The sequence below is a fragment of the Vitis vinifera genome, chromosome 3 (assembly GCF_030704535.1).
Source record: "Vitis vinifera cultivar Pinot Noir 40024 chromosome 3, ASM3070453v1".
Lineage (NCBI taxonomy): Eukaryota > Viridiplantae > Streptophyta > Magnoliopsida > Vitales > Vitaceae > Vitis > Vitis vinifera.
In genome coordinates, this window is record NC_081807.1 from 6,154,415 (window position 1) to 6,176,839 (window position 22,425).

Genomic DNA, 22,425 nt, shown 5'->3' on the forward strand with positions numbered 1-22,425 from the left:
TCACATATTTAAAAATCAGAATTTAAAAGATTAAAAGTTAAAAATGAAACAAAGTAACAACTAACAAATATCAAATGAAATAATTAAAAAAATCAGACATTTGATGGGATGAGCATGTGAGCCTTTAAAGGTTACATGTAACATTGAATCTTGCAATGGCTAGCTAAATGATTGATTGAACGATTGATTGGACCAACAATTGGTTGCTATAACAACTAGTTTGCCTCCAATTCATACATAAAGACTCATCAATTCTCATTTATCGACTTCCAATTCCAACTACTCAACATTTATTTTCATTTATTGAAAGGGCGTTTCTAGGTGCACCTTAATTTATAAATTTGTTGTAAACCTTCAAAGTGTGGGATAATACTTTACGCATCCCTAGTGTGGTATCATTTCAAGAATTGAGGAGTGAATTTTCAAAGGTTTTGTGAATGGTTGACTAAAACTATAATCCAATCTAATTATAAAGCTTCAAGACTTGGGTTCATGAGTACATTATTAATAGGATTGACAATGTTTTATATAACAAAGAAGTGTTTTTGAAAATGATTTTTTTGTATTTTTAGAAGTGATTTCTAAAACTTCATCCTTGAATACTATTTATAAAGAAAAACACTTCTAAACATTAAGGAGACTGTTAGAGAGGGTTTGGGTTGCACCTAGTTAGGGTTGGTTTGACAATAAATAGAAGTAGAAGACGCTTTCAAAAATTGGATTGTATATAGAACCATAGTTTTCCAATTAAGAAGCAAACATAAATATTAAAAAGTATTTTTAACTTTTTAAAAATCCAAATGAAAATAAATAAATAAATAAGTTCTACTAGCTTGGAATAAAAAAAATAAAAAAGTAATAAATAGAAAATTTATATAATTTTCAAACTTTCAATTTTTTTTTCTTTTTTTCTTCCTCTTTCCTTCTTCTCATATTCCTTTTCCAAATTCTTTTAAAATGCTAATTTAATTGCACCAATAATAATTATTTCTACTTCTATTCTTTTAAAATGCTAAACCAAACAGGGTATAAGAAAATTGTTTAAGAAAACTTCAAAAGGTGCAATATTATTATTACCCTCAATAAATGAGCAACAAAAACCATAGAAATGATAAAATGCCAACTTCTGACCAACGCTGCATTATTCATATTATAATATAGTAAGAAGGCATGCATACGTCAAATCAAGAAAAGAACAGAGAAAAACCAGAAAAAAGAGCCCTAGAAACAAACAGAAAGTGAAGCATTTTGTGATCCATTTTCTAGGAGAGTGATATTTCACTGATCAAGCTTGCTTCCAGCAACATCAACCACGAACCTGTATCTCACATCGTTCTTCTCCAACCTCTCGAAAGCTGTGTTAACATAATCCATTTTCACCATTTCGATCATTGATGTAACTCCCTTCTCCTTGCAGAATTCCAGCACTTCCTCTGTCTCCTTCATGCTTCCTATGAAGCTCCCAGTTATGCTTTTCCTCCCTTCACAATTTCATACCAGACAAAACCAAAAAATTTTAGCTATTAGATTAAACAAAAAACAGAGACACCCAGAGAAAATTTTCATTTTTTTTTTCTTTTCTGAATATGGGGCTCACCAAGCATAACCATGGGGTTGGCAAACTGGAGAGGAGTGTTAATAATACCCAAGAGAATCAACTTGCCGTCGAGCTTGAGCAAGGAAAGATATAGCTCAAGAGGGTGAAAGACAGGGACAGTATCAATGATATAGTCAAGGGAATCGGCAGCTTTCTGCATCCGAGTGGAGTCAGAGCTGATCAAGTAATCATCGGCGCCAAGATGGTCCATGGCCTCCTCTCTCTTCCGATCAGAAGAGCTGATGACAGTCACATGGTGGCCCATGGCTTTTGCTATCTTCACACCCATGTGCCCAACTCCCCCAAGCCCCAGTATTCCTCCTCTCAACCCACTCTTCTTCAACCCCAAGTGACTCAGTGGGCTGTACGCTGTCACCCCCGCGCACAGTAGTGGCGCCGCCTGCTCCGGTGCCATCCCATCTGGTATTTTCACCGCAAACCTGGGAAAAAAAACACTTATATTTATTTGAAATTTATTTAAACAAACACCACCCAATAAACCATATGTGAATAAATATTGCTAATATTACGAAAAATCATTGACCATATTTTAAGTGAAAAAGAAAATATTTAAGAAAAGTTTACTTTTGATCAACGATCATGGATCGAGCAAAGCCTCCTTGGGTGGGTTTGCCATCAGTGTAGACATGGTTGTAGGACCAGATCACCTGGTTGCAGTACTGCTCCATCTCTGATTTGCATGGACGGCAGATTCCGCAGCATCCGACGAGGAGCCCCACTCCCACGCAGTCTCCTACTCTGAACTTTCTCACATCTGATCCCACCTCCACCACCTCACCTACCACCTCATGCCTTATTCCAATATGTTAAATAATTAATTACTTCGGGTAGTTTTTGAAGAAAGGACAGGATAGAGAAAGAAAGAAACATACCCAGGAACCATGGGGTAGTGGGATATGCCCTGGTGATTTTTTATTAGATGAAGATCAGAATGGCAAATTCCACAGTAGGTGACCTTTATCACTACATCTTCTGGGCCTGTGTTTCTGTGAAATTTCTCAGAGAGAGAGATCATGTAAGATGAGATTATAACAGTTTTGGTGAGAGAGGGATCGAAAGCTTACCTGAGGGTGTAGGTGTAGGGAGAGAGAGCGCCAGAAGGGTCTCTAGCTGCCCATCCTATGGTCGTTTTCTCAGTCCCAAGGCTACGCATTTCCACAGAGAGAGAGAGACAGAAATAATATTGTTAGGAATTTAGGAACGGGAATGGGAGTGGGAAAAGAGAGGATTTATAATATATATATATATATATGAGGATAGGATAGGGGATTAGTTCTATGGTAACGCCACGGTACTCTACCAAACATTTGAGAGCCGTTGGATGTGCATGGAAATGTACTGAAAATTTAAGGAGAGCCGTTGGATGTGCATGGTAATGTACCAAACATTTCAGGAGATGAGAGCCGTTGGATGTGGAGATTAAATCTCCATCACTGAAACCAAAAGTTATGGTATACCGGTTTAGGGTGTAATCGGTTACTGCAATGGCTTTACCATCTCTCTCTCTCTCTCTCTCTCTCTCTGATTCCCTCTTTCTCTCTCTAAAGCCCCCTCAAAACATGCCTTATTAGGATTTGCTCTCCTTTTGGCTCTGCGACCTTTTGGTGTGACCTCCAAAACCCTTACTTTCTGGATCAAACTCCAAAAGCTTATTTCGGAGAGCAGCAGAGAAACACTCAAAGCTTCTTGGTTTTCTTTGGTAAGCTTTTCACAGTGATAAAGTTCTATGGTAAATTTTCTGTTTTCACTGGCGGCAGATGTTGTTCAAAATCGTCCTTTTTTGTTTGTTCTGTGATTGTGATAATAATAATAAAAAAAAAAGAAAAAAAAAGGTCGGCAGATGTTGCTATCCATGATTTTCCTACAACCTGCCATTTTTACACATATTTAGAGTGGACCATATCTTATAAGCTTTTAGGGAAACCTCACTTTTAAACGTATTTAGAGTGGACCACACCTCATCATTTGCTTGTTGAGAACTTTAAGTGTCACGCTTTATCTTCTTCTTGTTGAGAAATTTAAGGAAAAATTCGGTAAAAGAAAATAGGAATGAAAAATAAAAGGCAAAAACAAAAAAGAAAAAAAGAAATGAAAGAAATTTTTGCACCTAACATCTTTAAAAGCTTTTCATTGTGATGCAAAATAAGACATCATGTTAATTACATCATCTTGACTTTCATTGCTATATTCTACTTGACCATTTTCTTTGCTAACTTACACGATGGCTGAAAATTTGGAGATATATTGGTCATATATCCCCAATATATAAAAATTTCTTAACTTTTTATATCATTTATATATTAATTAAATATAAAAAACATAAATATTAAAAAAAATTATGTATATGTTATCATTTATTTTATATCATTGAATATAATAGAATTAAATGAATCATAATTTTAATATTAATTATATTTTAAAGTTATACATACCACAATAAAACGTCACAATATTATTGTTTAATAATATTTAATATAACTTAATAATAAATATATACTTGCAAAATTTATATTTTTTATCGACGCACACAGTATTATTATCGAATACGACAAAGTATATAATATATATATTAATTTCTTTAACAAAACAACTTCAAAATATATATTGTTTCTTTTTATATAATTCTTTAAAATTTTTCTTAACATCTTAATGAATTTTGATCAATTTTTGACCCATCGATATTTTATGTCAAAATATCCATCAATATATATCTGATATATTCATAAAATCAGACTACTGATATATTCGTAATTATCGATATTTTCATTCTTGACTTAGACCACATTTTCATAATACAACTTTTAGGTATTTCTTCGATATGCTCTATCTTCATTATAATTGTGGATTAAAGGTTAATTAACCAAGAAAAACACTCAAGAGGAGGGATGAATTAGGTTTTTAAAAGTTTTTCAAAAACTACTTTAAAGCGACAATTAAAAAAACAATAAATGCACAAAGATAAAAGTGAGAGAGATGGCAAACACAGTTTATAGTGGTTCGACAATTCCCGCTTAAGACTACTTCTCCTCAAGCTCCTTTTGAGTGAGGGTTCCACTGTAGTGAAGCTTTTAATCGTGCTTCAACTCTTACAATTAGATTCTTTGACTCTAATAGGCACTACAAGTCTCTCTTCAAGTTTATGCACAACTTGAAAACTAAACTCTCAACCTTTCTTGTAGGATGAAAGATTTAAAACATTTAATCTTATCACAAATAATTCATAAGTACAAAGAAAGCTAGGATGAAAACAAGGGTGCACTAAGAATGGTTTGCAAGTGAAGATTTAATGTACCAGAGCGATAATGAGAGCTTTGAATGCGAGAAATAGATAAATAAGAAATTTAAAACAAGTGTTCTCTTTTCAATAAATGAATGAGAACTCTCTATTTATAAATTTCCAACCTCGGACATAAAAAAGTGCACCAATAGGCCTTTCTCGGTCAAGCTCCGGTTGATTAGTTGACTAGCCATTGGGCATTTAACACTTAGTAGATGACCGTTGGGGGTTCAATCGAATCTTGACTAGGAAGAAGTACCTCTCAATTAGGAAAGGGTTTTCCTCATTGGGAAAGCAGCCTTTCTAGAAAAAAAAAAAAAAAAAAGCCAATTTTTGCACCCATTTGATTGATCCTTGACTCGGAAAAGCCAATCGATCAATCAATTCCCTAATTGGTTGAGCCAGTTTAGCTCATTCTCAATTGGTTAGACATTTTTAGCTAATTTTTTTTTTTTTAAAACCCAAAATTTTTTAACATTTAGGTAACATCTATAAGTGCTTTTATAGAACAAGTTTGAGTAGTTTGCCCAAGGTTTTTAATTTAATACTTGAGTTTATAAAAATATGATCTTTAAGGCTTAAAGCAAGTATGAAAATTGATACATAAATGAGCTAAAAATTCTAAGGATACCCAAGTAATCGCCTTACATTAAGTTCCTAGGCTTGAATGATCTTCATGTACCCTTGATCTTACTTTTCTTCTTGACTCTTCTTTTGAATTTCTTGATTTATACCTGAAACTTAATTATCAATATTAGCAAACTAACCATGATTTGTTATCATTGAAACACACTTAGGGGACTTGCCAACAACAACAATTATGTATGGCATGGAAAATCGATTGACTCAAACATTATACAACTACATTTCATAGACCAATTACCATTATCATAACATACTTTGTATAACTTGTTAGGGCTTTTAAACTTAGTCGATGTATAGATGGACATGATAATATCCATAATTTTTTGTATCAATAGAGATCAAAAGTTCTACATTCTTCATCTCATTGCTAAATTTTTAAAAAAGATTGCCTTGTGAAAATAGTGTCTTCATGTTTCTTAACTGCATATTATTTGGTCGTTAGAATAGTGAAAAATGGTGTTACAAAATCTACTATTGCCTCATTATAACGAATACGTGAAAGTGCTCTATCAAAATTTTTAACAAACTTAAATAGCTTCAAACAAGGTTTAAGAAAATGATTCAAGTATGCATTCATGTGTAATCCTTTGTGCACTTCACATACCTACAAAAAAAAATTGTTTGCTTGAATAAGCCTCTACCCATTTAGAATGTTTAGTATATATATATATATATATATATATATATATATATATTTATCACCCATTTATGTCTATGGAGATTATACATTTCCATCATGTCATTCCATACTATTCAAATTCTTCAACTGTGTTTTCTATTGACTTGCACTTAGAAAAATGATTAGTAAGGTATTTGACATGGACATTAGTGAATGCATTGTGTTGAATATACCAAGCATATACTCCATGATAAGACTAGAAATATTCTCTTAATGACTTTATGCCTCATCTTGTCCTCATTGATAATAACAAAAAGAGGCGTCTTGTTATTCATTGCATCTAAAAATATCTCTAAAACCCATGTATAAGTGTTAACACTCCCATCCATTAATAATGCACATCTAAACAATATATAGTTTGATGGTGATGGTTAATGCTAATATGACCAACAGTTTTCTGTGAGCATTAGTTCAATAAGTTGTATCAAATACTAACACATCTCCAAAACAAGTGTAATCCAATCTACTTGTAAAATATACCTAAAACAAGTTTTCTAGGCGGTTGTCTTCATCAACATCGTACTAGCAATAAAATGATGGATCCATTTTAGCCTTTCCACATAAGCCAAAACACTCTCTGTGTCAACATCTCTTGTTTGAACTCTAAAAACAATATCAACATGGTTATATAGATCATTTTTTTGTGAATTCAACATTGCTATATCTACTTGATTGTTGCACAAAACCATAATTTGGCTAGCTCTCATGCCAACACCATGCATTACACCCAATTGAGCCTTATCTTCATTCTTCATGATGACCCTATTGTAGGGACCCCTCCTTCTGGGAAACACGTGGCACACATCTCACAATGACACGTGGCACGCATCATCATCCGGACCACCACCATCCGGATTCCCCTAAAGATATGCATGAGGCAGTTCTCCTATCCGGACCGCCTCAAGGAAAGGCAAATGACGTTTCAGCTTCTCCTATCCAAGGAAGAGCAAACGACGCTAGCAGAGCATGGAAATCCGGACAACCTTCATAATGCATCTGCTCCACAATACATCCGGATAATCAGCATATGTCATCCGGATATAATCGTCCGGATGATCAATTAAAGTAAAGCGAGTCTTACACGCTATCACAACAAACAGTCAGGGCCCACATCCCATCACCTGCAGAGTGAGAAGACAAGATGAAGTGACAGCAAGTCACTTCCCACGATCATTCTACATAATCACTTCCCACGATCTCTGACAGCCGCATCACCTACCATGGTTTCTGACAGCCGTTCGTAGGGTGATGATGCTCCTACTGACGCCTATTATCATCATAACAACATAACATATCTCCTCACCATTAATGAGAGGAACAGTACCCCTGAAGCTGTATATATAAAGCCTTCAAACAAAGAAGAAGGCAATCCCCTGGTAACCTCCTGGTACCTAGTAAAAGGCCAACTGATTTATATATCTCTCTCTGACCATGGCTAACAAAACCATCGGAGGGTGCGTCCGGACACCCTGTCCGGACGCCTTCTTGCAGGTATTACGACTGGATCAAGAACCTTTATGAGTTGAAATCACGCGTCCATCCATCTGGCAACTACGTGGATCATCAAAGACGCGAGGTACCAACATTGACGCCGTCTGTGGGAACTTTTTTTACTTTGATTCAGTCACTAAAAAAGATGGCCACACCTTCCCAAAGCCGTTCATCTGGTAGGGGAGAGGATGATAATTTTGAATGGCGCCTAGCCATCGAAAGGAGACAGTTGGCAAGCGAAAGACAGCTAAAAGCTCTCCTCCAGGAGACAGAAAGATTGAGAGAAGAAAACGCTGTGTTATGCATCCAGGATTCAACATCAGGGCCTCCTCGACGTCAACGTTCGAGGGGCCAAGTAGCAAACTCAAGGCCTCAACAAGAACCGGAGTCAATATATCCTGGGACGACAGGAGTTATCCCAGGAGCATGCAACATAAGACCTCATGAGCCACGCACGCCTATGCCTCGAGTTCACCGTGAGGAAAGCTCAGACTCTACTCACTTTTCAGCGAAAAGACAACGTGATAAAAAATCTCAGTTGTCAAATTCAATGCGCGCGAGACTAGGCCCGCAAGAGCCTGGAAGAACAAGGCCGCCAATGGCCACAACCTGGGCACCACGCCCTGACCCCATGGTGCAAAACGTTCACCCGCATCGTGACCCCGTAGTCACCCCCATGATGCGGAACGCTCATTCGCACCCAGCGGAACAACCAACTGGGAGAAACATCCCAAACGGGCCACCCATTGGCTCCATCGGCAAAAGGCTGGATGACATGCTCTCCATGCCTTTCTGCTCTCATATCATTAATTACGAGCCCCCAAGGGGATTCCTCGTACCAAAATTTTCTACATACGATGGAACCAACGATCCCTTCGATCACATCATGCATTATCGACAGCTCATGACACTCGAGATTGGCAACGATGCGCTGCTGTGCAAAGTATTTCCCGCTAGCCTACAAGGACAGGCCCTCTCATGGTTTCATCGCTTACCTCCCAACTCTGTTGGCAATTTCAGGGACCTGTCCGAAGCTTTCGTGGGACAATACCTGTGCTCCGCACGACACAAGCAAAATATCAGCACCCTGCAGAACATAAAAATGCAAGATAACGAATCCTTGAGGGAATTTGTAAAGCGATTTGGCCAAGCCGTACTTCAAGTAGAGGCTTGCAGTATGGATGCTGTCCTACAGATCTTCAAACGAAGCATCTGTCCAGGCACTCCATTCTTCGAATCACTGGCTAAAAAGCCTCCTATTACGATGGATGACTTATTCAGACGAGCCAACAAATATTCAATGCTCGAAGATGACGTACGTGCAGCCACCCAACAAGTTTTGGTTGCCGGACGACCATCTAGAAGTAATACGGAGAGAAATACTAAACCGCCGGATCGGCCAAAACCGTCTGACCAAAGGCAGAAAGGGCCAAGTCGCCCGGAAATGTCGCCTCTCACACCTCTTTCTATATCATATGAGAAACTTCTCCCAATGATCCAGGGCTTGTCCGACTTCAAGTGGCCTAGACCCATTGGAACAGACCCGTCCACAAGGGATCGTAACAGGAGATGTGCCTTCCACAAAGATCATGGCCATACAACAGAGACATGCCGATCTTTCCAGTATCTGGTCGAAAGACTCATAAAAGCAGGGCATTTGAAGCAATACCTCCGATCAGATAATGGAGGAAGGGGCGCACCCCAACATCACAACCCCGGGAACCTTAGGGCCCCAGCTGCCCCCAAGGCCGTCATAAACTATATTACCGGAGGTCCATCTGACGAGGAGTACGACTCTAGGAGAAAGAGGCAAAAATTGTTGTGAGCTGCATCAATACGCGAATGCATCAACTCCATCCGGCCTGGGCTAATTGGAGGGGGCCCTCGCCCCATAGATGGAACAATCATTTTTCCACCAGTAGATCCCACCCGGACATTGCAGCCGCATCGTGACGCCCTCATCTTGTCCCTGGAAATTGGGGACTTCGATGTGCGGCGTATCTTGGTTGACCCAGGCAGTTCGGCCGATCTTGTGCAAACATCGGTCATAAGCCACATGGGACACACTCTCACAGGCCTCGAAAACCCTGGACGAATCCTATCCGGATTCAACGGATCTTCAACTACATCCTTGTGAGACATTGTACTGCCGGTCCAAGCAGACCCAGTCACTCTCAACGTACAGTTTTCAGTAGTGCAGAAGTTATCACCCTTCAATGTCATTTTGGGGCGCATATGGCTCCACTACATGAAAGCTATCCCCTCTACATATCATCAAATGGTGAGTTTTCTCACCAACGATGGCCAAATCGACCTATATGGCAGCCAATTAGCCGCTCACCAATGCTATCAAATAGCACGTGAAGCAGGGGCTAACCAGGAGGATGCATCTCCCCCTGAACCCAACATTGCACACGACCAATAGCAATTATTGGGTCCGGCGGACAAAGATCCCCCGTCAGCAGATCCCTTACAAACAATCCAAATTTCGGAGGAAAGCAATCACCTCACGAGCGTCAGTTCCCTCATGACACAAGAAGAAACTCAGGGCATGCAAAATATTCTCAGACAGAACCATGACATCTTCGCATGGGCACATTCTGACATGAAGGGAATTCATCCCTCCATTGCATCTCACAGGCTTAATGTCTTTTCAACTGCCAGACCCGTCCGGTAGAGGATTAGGCGCTTTCACCCGGAGAGACAAAGAGTCATCCGGAATGAGGTTGACAAATTGCTCGAAGCCGGATTCATCAGAGAAGTTTCTTATCCGGATTGGTTGGCAAACGTAGTAGTGGTACCCAAAAAAGAAGGAAAATGGCGAGTTTGTGTAGATTACACCAATCTCAACAATGCGTGTCCAAAGGACAGTTTTCCCTTGCCACGAATAGATCAGATTGTGGATTCCACTTCCGGGCAAGAGATGCTCTCTTTCTTGGATGCCTTCTCTGGATATCATCAAATCCCCATGTCCCCGGATGACGAAGAAAAAACAGCATTCATAACGCCACACGACCTCTATTGCTATAAAGTCATGTCATTCGGACTCAAAAATGCTGGCGCCACTTATCAAAGATTGATGACTAAAATCTTCAAACCTCTGATAGGCCACTCGGTAGAGGTATATATTGACGATATCGTGGTTAAAAGCAAAACTCGAGAGCAGCATATCCTTCATTTGCAAGAAGTTTTTCACCTCTTACGAAAGTATGGCATGAAGCTAAATCCTTCTAAATGCGCCTTTGGCGTGAGTGCCGGCAAATTTCTAGGATTTATGGTCAGCCAAAGGGGCATAGAAGTCAGCCCGGATCAAGTCAAGGCAGTCATGGAAACACCTCCTCCCAGGAACAAGAAGGAGTTACAACGCCTCACAGGCAAGCTCGTTGTGTTAGGGCGTTTCATAGCCCGCTTTACTGATGAGTTGCGACCCTTCTTCTTGGCAATACGAAAAGCTGGAGCGCACGGGTGGACGGACAGTTGCCAAAACGCTTTGTAAAGGATTAAACATTGTCTTATGCAACCACCCATCTTGAGCAGCCCCATCCCAAAGGAGAAATTGTACATGTATCTGGCAGTATCAGAATGGGCAATCAGTGCCGTTCTATTCCGCTGCCCTTCACCCAAGGAGCAGAAACCTATCTACTATGTTAGCAGGGCATTGGCGGACGTAGAAACCAGATATTCAAAAATGGAGCTAACAACCTTAGCCCTTCGAAGCGCTGCCCAAAAGCTCCGCCCCTATTTTCAAGCCCACCCGGTGATCGTGTTAACCGATCAACCCCTTTGCAATATTCTGCACAAGCCAGATTTAACCGGGAGAATGCTACAATGGGCCATTGAATTAAGCGAGTTTGGAATCGAGTTCCAACCAAGGTTGTCCATGAAAGGCCAGGTAATGGCTGACTTCGTGTTAGAATATTCCCGAAGACCCGGCCAGCATGACGAATCAAGTAAAAAAGAATGGTGGACTCTGCGAGTTGACGGAGCCTCACGTTCATCAGGCTCTGGAGTCGGGCTCCTGTTGCAGTCCCCAACTGGGGAACATTTGGAACAAGCCATCCGGCTGGGATTCTCTGCCTCTAACAATGAAGCAGAATATGAAGCCATCTTGTCCGGATTGGACCTCGCCCTTGCTCTATCCGTCTCCAAACTCCGGATCTACAGTGACTCACAACTTGTGGTAAAACATGTCCAGGAGGAATATGAGGCTAAAGACGCACGCATGGCGCGATACTTAGCTAAAGTAAGAAACACCTTACAGCAATTCACCGAATGGGCAATCGAAAAAATCAGGCGAGCTGACAACAGGCGCGCTGACGCCTTGGCCGGCATAGCTGCCTCCCTCCCCATCAAAGAAGCCATTCTATTGCCTATACATGTGCAACTCAAACCCTCTGTCGCAGAAATTTCCACCTGCAACACCATTGAGACAAACCAAGCGGATGGCCAAGAATGGACGTATGACATCACAGAATATATCCGGACCGGAACTCTACCCGGAGATCTCAAACAGGCACACAAAGTCCGGGTGCAAGCTGCCCGTTTCACCCTGATTGGGGGGCACCTGTACAAGCGATCCTTCACAGGACCTTACCTTCGATGCCTAGGGCAGTCAGAGGCTCAGTATGTGTTAGCTGAGTTACACGAGGGAATATGCGGAAATCATTCGGGAGGACGATCTTTGGCACATAGAGCTCATTCGCAAGGATACTATTGGCCAACAATGAAGAAAGACGCGGCAGCATATGTCAAAAGATGTGATAAATGTCAAAGGTATGCTCCCATTCCACATATGCCATCAGCAACGTTAAAATCAATCTCAGGCCCATGGCCCTTCGTACAATGGGGCATGGACATAGTGGGACCTCTCCCAACTGCACCTGCCCAAAAGAAATTTTTACTTGTCGCCACGGATTATTTCAGTAAGTGGGTAGAAGCTGAAGCGTATGCTAGCATCAAGGACAAGGATGTCACCAAGTTTGTATGGAAAAATATTATCTGCCGTTTTGGAATTCCCCAAACCATCATAGCCGACAATGGTCCACAATTTGATAGCATTGCATTCAGGAATTTTTGTTCGGAGCTGAACATCCGGAACTCATACTCCACACCACGATATCCCCAAAGCAATGGGCAAGCAGAAGCCACAAACAAGACCCTAATCACCGCCTTAAAGAAAAGGCTTGAGCAGGCTAAAGGAAAATGGGTCGAGGAGCTGCCCGACGTCCTATGGGCCTACCGAACTACACCCGGACGGCCAACAGGAAATACTCCTTTCGCTCTCGCATATGGAATGGACGCAGTCATTCCTACCGAAATAGGTCTCCCTACTATCCGGACTAACGCAGCAAAACAGAGTGATGCAAACATGGAATTAGGAAGAAATTTAGATTGAACGAATGAAGTGAGGGAAAGCGCGGCCATCCGGATGACAGATTATCAACAAAGGGCATCAGCACATTACAATCGCAAAGTGAGGCCAAGAAGCTTCAAAAATGGTACGCTAGTCCTTAGAAAAGTTTTTGAAAATACTACTGAAGTGGGTGCAGGGAAATTCCAAGCCAACTGGGAAGGACCCTATATAGTGTCTAAGGCAAGTAACAATGGAGCCTATCATTTACAAAAGTTAGACGGAACTCCATTACTTAGACCATGGAATGTGTCTAATTTAAAGTAGTATTATCAATAAAAAAGCAAAAACAAGTTCAAATGAGAAAAGAAGTATTTTTATTGATATAGCTAAAAGTATGTACAAGGAGGTCTCCGGACCACAAAAAATACAAAAGGAAGATTACAGAAGAAATTGCAAAAAGAGAAGCTATCAGGGAGCAGGCTTGTCATGAAGTTTCTTTTCTTCACCCGGAGGAATTGAAGGCACATCCCGCTTGATACCGTTCTTTTTCATGCAGCACCGATACCCAAAGATGAACGTATCATCCACTTGTTTTTGATATTCTGCTTCAAGTTCCTTCCTCTCTGCAGCAAACTCCCGTTCTAGCTCCTCTTTTTGTGCAACCAAGCGCAGCTTCAAATCTTCCCTCTGTTTCTTTTCAATAGAAATTTCTGTCCGGAGGTGCCTCACCTCCCCCCTCAGCCGGTCCATCTCATCTGCTGCCTCATGCAGGCGGTCGGCTGTTGATTCCTCCCGGCCCTTTGCCTCAGCCAAATCCACCCGGAGGGCTTCATTTTCTTTTCGAATAGTGGACAAACTAGCTTCAGCCTCTTCCAGTTTCAGGCGCAGCTGGTTTTCACTTTCTTTATGCTTAGAGGCGAAGATCTTCATATAATCAGTGGTCCGTAGTAGGTCAGAAAAGAGATCGTGTTGTTGGGCCATGCCGCGGAGACCACTCACTAGCTGACACGAAAACAAGCAATGCAAAGTTATAAATTATACCACAACAACACATCAAAATGACAAAACAATCAAAAAGCACGAAAAACAGTTTACCGTTTCCACATTCTCAAACATCTGGGCTGAGGGCATGATGTCAGGCGAGCCGGGTGGAATTTCTTTCAGCTTATCTTCCAACTCCGCATAACTAAAAGAGTCATCGGATGAGCAAGATGCGTCATGAATAGGTTCCCCCCGGATAAAGCAGCAAAAGGTAATTCTTGTTCCGGATGAGGGGCCTCAACATTTACGTCCGGATGGGTCTCCTCGGGTGTAACCTCAGCCGGGACCATCACCGAGACGGCTGGAATCTCAGTGACCATCTCCACTTCGCCCCCCTTCGGATGAGCGTCGTGGGCGGATGAGCAATTGACTTCAATCTCTTGCTGCCGCTCTTGAAGCCGGCCGTGGAGTCCGGACCTCAGATTGCGCACCGAGCGAGGCTTCTTTGAGGGTGGCCCCGTCACCAAAACAAGAGCCAGCCGATCCGGATCGTCAGAGGGCTGACTCTGGCTTTCTGCTCCCGCTTCCTCCATGGGGGTCGCACAAACGGCCTCAGCTGCATCGGCATCCGGATTACGGGAGTCCGGATGGTTGACAGACGCAGCTTCCTCAGCCAAATTCGCTAGACGCGCAACCGCTGCCAAGGAGGTGCTTGAGTGGTTCAGCCCCGCAAGGTGTCCGGATCCGCTGGAAATGGAATGAGGGGCAGGGTTCACTGGCTCCTCTATCATTACCTCTGCCTCGTGAATAATGGGCGGAGGAGCAAATTCCTTGGGAGGAGTGGGCTCCTTCACGTCCTTCCCATTCTTCTTCACCAGCTTCCTCCTTTTCGCTGGAGTTTTCTTTGGAGGAGAGTCTGCGTCGCGTTTCTGTCCGGGAGCCTTCCGAAGGGTCCCTTCGTTCTTCTTCTTCTCCTGATCCTCCAGGAGAACTCGGCGTTTTTCAGCGTCAGCCTCTTTTGACGCCTCGTAAATCGGGAGATCCTTCACAATATAATGCTCCCCAGGCACTACCTCCTTTGGCATCTTCCTGGGGAGAATATTGGTGACGTACTCTTGGGGCTCCCGGACGACCGCCGTCAGGTTCCGCGCAGTCAGCAGCGTCTTACACTGCATCTCCTTGGCGTCTATCTCAAAAAGCTTGCTGAGACAGTCAAAAGACGCCTTTTCCACCCAACCCACGAGGTGGCCCTTTTTTTCCGGACCTACATTAACAACAACAAGGGTTGAGAATACCATACGAATAGATCAACAAGGCAAAAATCCGGACAAAAGTCGCAAAGCAAACTTACCCGGAATCGCTAAAGAATAGTTTGGAGAGAAGGGCCTCGTTGGATGCCTCGACCCTGCCCACGCACCCCGGACCATCACCCGTCCCTTTGCCCCTCCCTTCGTCGAGACGGGCAGTTCCGTCACCAATTGAAGGGAAGGCAGGTGCGCGGACAGACTGAAGATGTCAGTTTTCGCCTTCTTCAGCGAATAGACGAAGAACACCTCCAACATTGTAAGGTCGAGGTTGTACAACATGTTGATGATGCTGCATCCCATCAGCACCCGGATAATATTGGGATGAATGAAGACGGGTGGAATCTGGGTGAAGTTGAGGAATTCCATGAGCAACGCTGGCAGGGGGAACCGGAGCCCAGCATTGAATTGTTCCTTGGAGAAGACGATAGCACCTTGTTCAGCTTTCTCAGTAGGCACCACGTCCTCCCCACGAAGAAAATAAACAATTACGCCATTTGGAATGCAGAATCGATCTCGAAACTCCTTCACACTTAATTTGTCTGTGGACTTCTCATGAGCGTCGCCAACTCGCGCAGATGAAGCAGCTTTCTTCTTTGAAGACATTTTTAGGCCAAAATTGAACCAAAACCTACATACGAGAAATGCAACAGTCAAACACAGCCAAACAACCCCACAAACCCTAGACAATAAACAAACACCCAGAAAATCTTACACCACCAATAAACCCATCCCAAAAAACCTTGACTCTACTCCAACAATGACCCCCAGAGCACCAACAAATGCCAAACAAACAGTTGTAAGCGACTTACCCAAACAAAACCCAAACAAATCAGAAACCAAGACCAAAGAACCAACAAACGCAACAAAAGGAACAGCAATAGTACACGTACCAAATGAAAGCTCTGAAGAAGAAAGGTTGTTGTCTCGATGCAAAACCAGCAGCAGCAAACGAATGTCGCAACACAAAATCGCCGGTACAAAAAACTTTCGTGTTTCTTTACTCAGAAAAGCAAAAGACATAACAAAAGCGAGAAGAAGAAAGGCTCTCAAGAGAATGCAGTAGGAAAAAAATGCAAAAAGAAGCAACAGTGCGCTATTTATAGGGGGACAGGCCCTCGGAAAGCTAAACGTCCAAACAAACTATCATTGAAACGACATGCTGCCTGAGAATACCCAGAGTCGGCGGCTCGTCATAAAGGCCTTTTTTGGCTTCCGCACCCCCACTCGCCACGTGGCCCAGTCAGACGAAGAGACCTCTTCAAGTTTCAAAAAGCCAGTTATTTTTTTAACCCGCCCATTTTTTGGGCAAAATAGGCAAGTTAAAAAGGGGGGCAATGTAGGGACCCCTCCCTCTGGGAAACACGTGGCACACATCTCACAGTGACACGTGGCACGCATCATCATCCGGACCACCACCATCCGGATTCCCCTAAAGATATGCATGAGGCAGTTCTCCTATCCGGACCGCCTCAAGGAAAGGCAAATGACGTTTCAGCTTCTCCTATCCAAGGAAGAGCAAACGACGCTGGCAGAGCATGGAAATCCGGACAACCTTCATAATGCATCTACTCCACAATACATCCGGATAATCAGCATATGTCATCCGGATGATCAATTAAAGTAAAGCGAGTCTTACACGCTATCACAACAAACAATCAGGGCCCACATCCCATCACCTGCAGAGTGAGAAGACAAGATGAAGTGACAGCAAGTCACTTCCCACGATCATTCTACATAATCACTTCCCACGATCTCTGACAGCCGCATCACCTACCATGGTTTCTGACAACCGTTCGTAGGGTGATGATGCTCCTACTGACGCCTATTATCATCATAACAACATAAAATATCTCCTCACCATTAATGAGAGGAACAGTACCCCTGAAGCTGTATATATAAAGCCTTCAGACAAAGAAGAAGGCAATCCCCTGGTAACCTCCTGGTACCTAGTAAAAGGCCAACTGATTTATATATCTCTCTCTGACCATGACTAACAAAACCATCGGAGGGTGCGTCCGGACACCCTGTCCAGACGCCTTCTTGCAGGTATTACGACTGGATCAAGAACCTTTATGAGTTGAAATCACGCGTCCATCCATCTGGCAACTACGTGGATCATCAAAGACGCGAGGTACCAACACCTATGGGACGAAGGAATTGGGTTGGTGGATGATTATGATTAAGCATAAACTCTTTCACAATCCACTTGTTTATTTGTTTATTAAACTTGATACAAATGATGTCTCACAACCAACTCTAATTATTGCCTTAGGTTCTCTTTTTCGATTTTCATTCCCTAAACACATTCTTTGTCGATATCCTTCTTCAAGCGAACACACTTACAAGATACTATATTTGGATTTTTATCTTATTACATATCATCTTTTCTAACATTGGATCTAATAACTTCAGCATATAAATTGTAAAATTCTTATGTTTCATCTATTGAACTAAACTCCATTTTCCATAATCTTCAAATGTTAAACCACTTAAAATATTATCCAAAATTGGCATGAGTTCTTCATCATGCTTAATATTCACACTGTTATCATATTGGTAATCAAAGTCTTCATCGTATCTGTCAAAGAACTAAAATGTAAAAGAAAGTCACTACAAGAAAAGAAGGATATTGTTACATAATTTTAGTGGAGGGTATAAGAAATCCATGACTAAAATATGATATATGGGGATGCCCAAAATCTGCTCATGTCTAAAGCCGTGGGAAAATTTCCTGGAAAGACAAATAGCTATAGGACTTTACCAGTCACTACCATAGCAATCCTATACAAACGGTCTCTTTTAGGCCGCAACCATAGAAGGTCATTAGGAACAACTTCTTTGGGCCAAGGACATAGGATTTTTGACCCTTATAAAAGGTGACCCAAACCTATTTGATACTTCAAGAGTTTCTCAAAACATTTTTCTTCTGCTCTTAAATTTTCAACATCGAAACTTCCATTCACCTTCAAGAGCTGCTCAGGATTTGGAGATTGTTGTTGAGCTATTATCTACCATTGGGATTTCCATTTACATTAGGTCAGACCTTAGATTGTTGTTAACTTTTGCCTCTTACGTAGTTTCATTTACTCAAAATCTAGGGCTTTTAATTCTAGGACTTTTGATCTTGATGGAGATTTTTTTTTTTCTTTTTAATTGTGTTTTTGTTTTTGTTTTGTGTTTAATAATTGATTGTTTGAATAATTCCCTTGTGAATCTAGGGCTTCTGATTTCTATGAATTTTTATTTTGATAGAGATTTATATATATATATATATATATATATTTGTGGCTCAATTTTGTGGTTCGACTTGAATTTTTTTTTTTATAAATTGATACTTTTATCATGTATGCATGTTGGTCATATCATTTTACAGTATAGTTGATTTAGTATCCACAAACTGTTTCTTCACACCTGGGCTCCTTCCATGCTGCAATGCGACTTCCTATGGTCGGTCATAGGCTGTAAAGGAAATTGGAATTAGTCTCTATAATTAATGATTAATGTAATTTCCTCAATACTGGCCATATATAGCTTCTTAGGATGAAGGATTGTGACTTTGTACAAATATTAGTGATAATCTTATTGTGGCTACAACTTAGTTTCTTTAGTGAAAAGCTATTGTGGTTTGAACTTTGATTCCTAGTTGGGATGAAAGTGGAAATTCCGAGTATGATGGGGTATGTGTAAGATTAAAGGAGGATTAGAAAGTTTTGGGTATTTCTGAAGCCGAAGTGGATGGGGAAGCTTTTGCCTTTGCTAAACTGAACCCAATACACGTGTAGTGGAAAGATCTATCTTGGAGGTCAAATGAAAATGATTGTCAAAAGTAGGAAAATAACCTAATTTTCAGTTTTTCAATGGAGATTCTAAGCTAGGCTAGGTGCATCTCTAAACCAGCTTTTGTCGTTCAATCTCAGTTATAACCTCTTTGAAGACTCAGCTTATCTCTCAAACTTCTTCTCTAGTACTCTGAATACATGCAGTTTAGATAGGATGAGCAGTTTCTAGCTTTCCTGAAGACTTGTATTGTGTACGTTGGGTTCTGTTTCTCCCATTATGTTCATAATTGATGTTCCCCTATTACAACACATGTACCTGGGTTACAACTATTTCAGTGTCTTCTAATGGATTTATTAATTAAAAAATGCCACTCAAACACTCTAACACTACACTATGGCTACTTATGCTTTGCTTTAGGATAATGATGTATTATGTAACTATGATAATAAATTACTACTTCTTGGAAAGTTTGTTGCCCTTCTAAATTTGAGAGACATGTTTATTGATATTCTGAAACTAATTAAACTGAAATTGATGGACAGTATAACTACCAGATAGAGGATGCTCAGGAAGCAAAGATTTTCGTGTACTAACTGCCCATGTAGAGTCTACTGGATACTTAACTATTATGCTTGTATGGTTGGCCCACTCGCCTCTGGAAGCATTATCTTGCATTGTTTATGATAAACTCTTGAGGATTTTGTTTCTGCAATTTCTTCTTGACAATCTGGATTTGGACTCTTATCAGGCATTTGAGATTTTTAAACTCCCCTATCTACAAACTTATATATGTTGATCAATATCAATTATTATTCAATCCTCCTATTGCCTATTCCTTAGAGAAGCCTATATCAACTACTTCTGATTCTCATAAGAACATGGCTGAAAGCCAAGGCAATAATAGTTGTAGTAGTGACAACGATAGTTTACTTTTGAGTGAGAAAAACATCTCAACAATGGTTATCAACTATGATAATAAAGCCAATGACATAAATTTGGGATTTGTTAATGATGAAGTTGGCTCTGACCAGCCAATGATGAACATGGAGCCAACATGCGCACTATCAAAATGGATGAACAAGAGGTGATGAAACCCTCACACGATGAGTGTGGATTAAATACTGAATGAAAGCAACAAAAAACAATTAGAAATATCTGGATGGCTCTAAAAGAAGGAAAAGTTAGAGAAAATAGTTCCCTAATGAAGGGCAACGGTACGAAGCCTGGAGGTCAATCAACCCAAAAAGCGAACACAGAAGCCTCACTCAAAGTTCCCAAACCCAGTATTGTCTCTCCCGGTTTCAAGTCTAATGTAATTGCCCCAACTTCAATCCCAACCAAAGCAGGCCTTGATTCCACAAAACAGATTCAAGGATCACATTCTTTGAAGCACCGGGTATAACTAGAAAAGTATTTTGTTTTAATTTTGTTTTGTATTTCGAACCTATCATTTTATTCCATGATTTATCTATGCATTCACCTATGTTTGATCCCTCTCCAAAGACTAAACCCATACATGATGGTATTCCTCCATAGTTTTTAGTTTTTTGGCATGCTTTCCTCATATACAAGTTCCATTTGAATTTTTAAACAGAACCCATGAGGCCTGGTCACCCCACTTTTATTTTATTTTTAATTATTTGCCTTATTCGGTAATTCTTTCAATGTATTATGTTGTTATACATATAGACTATACATATCTCGAGATTTAATTTGTAGTTTCCACTTATTTGTATTTTTTCCTTTTTCTAATCTCTTTGTCCATTGATATTCCAAGTTTCTTCTAAGAATTCTCCTCTGATAGCATTTTCTACTCTATTGAGAAAATGCTAGCTTTTTCTCTCGTAGATTTTTCAGGTCGCACTCTGGCCTAATCTTCCATCTAAAGTATGTTTCTACCTCACTGTTTCTATTGGCTAGCTTCTTGTGCAGCTCCATGGGGGTTAGGTGCTTTATAGATGCTAATATCTTGATAAATACATCTGGCGAGTTTATGTCTCTTGGATACATAGTGGTAGGCAATAGGATGTTATGCATGGCCTTTCCTTTACTGTCATGGATGTGTGGTTCAATGTATTTGGTGGTATCCTAATTAAGTGGCATTGGTTTGTAGGCCATATGAGCTTGATTTTGGTGCAGTTTGGGGTAACATTGTGTGGGCTCACTTAGTATCATTGAAGCTGCAAAAAAACATTGCGTGGGCTCACTTAGTATCCTTAAAGTTGCAAAAAAACATTGTGTGGGCCTTGATTTGAACTACATATGTAATGGAGTGATTGATTCAACTTTTTGTATGTAATGGAACAATATTAAGTTGATTCACAGCAGCATAATTAAGATTAAGCTTCTATGTTAGGCCTAAACATATGTACTCTTATATTTAATAAAAAAAAGAAGGTATTATTTCTTTTATATGATTCTTTAACCATCATTTTCATGGTTAGTAGGCTGTCTTTGGGTAACATTCTTCACTTAGCCATTACCTCCATTACGTTGTCCACATGATAGCCTATAGTAATAGCCAAGTAAAAAATCATATCCATATCAAGACTTAAATTAGCGGCCAAAGCATATCCATCTCCGTGTTAGCACATATGATTATGACTACAAATAACTCTCACCTATAAGCACTAGACCTCAAATTATTTATATATTTTACAACCTTATGGCTGCGACCACTCCTAGCCGCCGCTATAGCCCACCTTTAGTCACGGTAAGAACAAAGCCCCAGCTGTATACTACTGTTAGTCGTGGAATAAATGTGAGCGCAGCCATAATTTCAATATTTTTAGTCACGCTTTTACATATGAACCCAACCATAACATTTCTCCGCATGCCCTATGGTCATGACTACTTGTGGTTTCTTTTATCCACTCATATCCTATAGTTGCAGTACTAAAGCTTCCTTTTAGTCGAGGTTGGTGGCCACAACCAAAAACCCACCTTCTTATAGTGAGTGCAATCAAAATATTGTACTATTTAATCATACTTGATGTCAAGTTGGTTTTAAAAAATTCAATATTTTTATATAATGTTATTTTATTTTTTGTATTTAGAGCGATATTCATGACAATTTTAAATTTTAAACCATTTTTTATTATAAAACAGAAAGGTGAGACTTGAGAGGGAACTAGTTTAGAAGTTTCATGAACATGAGAAGGGTTTGATGAATGCTTGATTGGTTCTCTTACATGTTAAAGAAAAAAAAAACGGGATCACCGCACGAAAAAGCTTCTTACTGCTTTGCTTTCTTTGTAGGCTTTGTGTCACTGCAAATGAACATTGCAACCAACT

General features: G+C 40.6%; 1 protein-coding gene across 1 annotated transcript; it reads right to left on the reverse strand.

Moving 5' to 3' along the window:
- Positions 1 to 1,112: 1,112 nt before the first annotated feature.
- LOC100262421 (probable cinnamyl alcohol dehydrogenase 1) lies at positions 1,113 to 2,843 on the reverse strand. The gene is made up of 5 exons (XM_002285358.5): positions 2,683 to 2,843; positions 2,491 to 2,604; positions 2,183 to 2,410; positions 1,598 to 2,037; positions 1,113 to 1,481 (listed from the first exon to the last, which is right to left on the reverse strand). Exons 1-5 carry the CDS (start codon positions 2,769 to 2,771, stop codon positions 1,279 to 1,281), a joined length of 1,074 nt encoding a protein of 357 aa, XP_002285394.1. The 5' UTR covers positions 2,772 to 2,843; the 3' UTR covers positions 1,113 to 1,278.
- Between the last annotated feature and the right edge of the window lie 19,582 nt (positions 2,844 to 22,425).

Bases quoted from the DNA above. Each gene is read 5' to 3' on its own strand.
- LOC100262421 (XM_002285358.5), bottom strand. From the start codon at position 2,771: ATGCGTAGCCTTGGGACTGAGAAAACGACCATAGGATGGGCAGCTAGA. The intron at 2,411-2,490 runs GTATGTTTCTTT...TATTGGAATAAG, and splicing joins CACTACCCCATGGTTCCTGG to GCATGAGGTGGTAGGTGAGG. The intron at 2,038-2,182 runs GTAAACTTTTCT...TTTTTTTCCCAG, and splicing joins TCCATGATCGTTGATCAAAA to GTTTGCGGTGAAAATACCAG.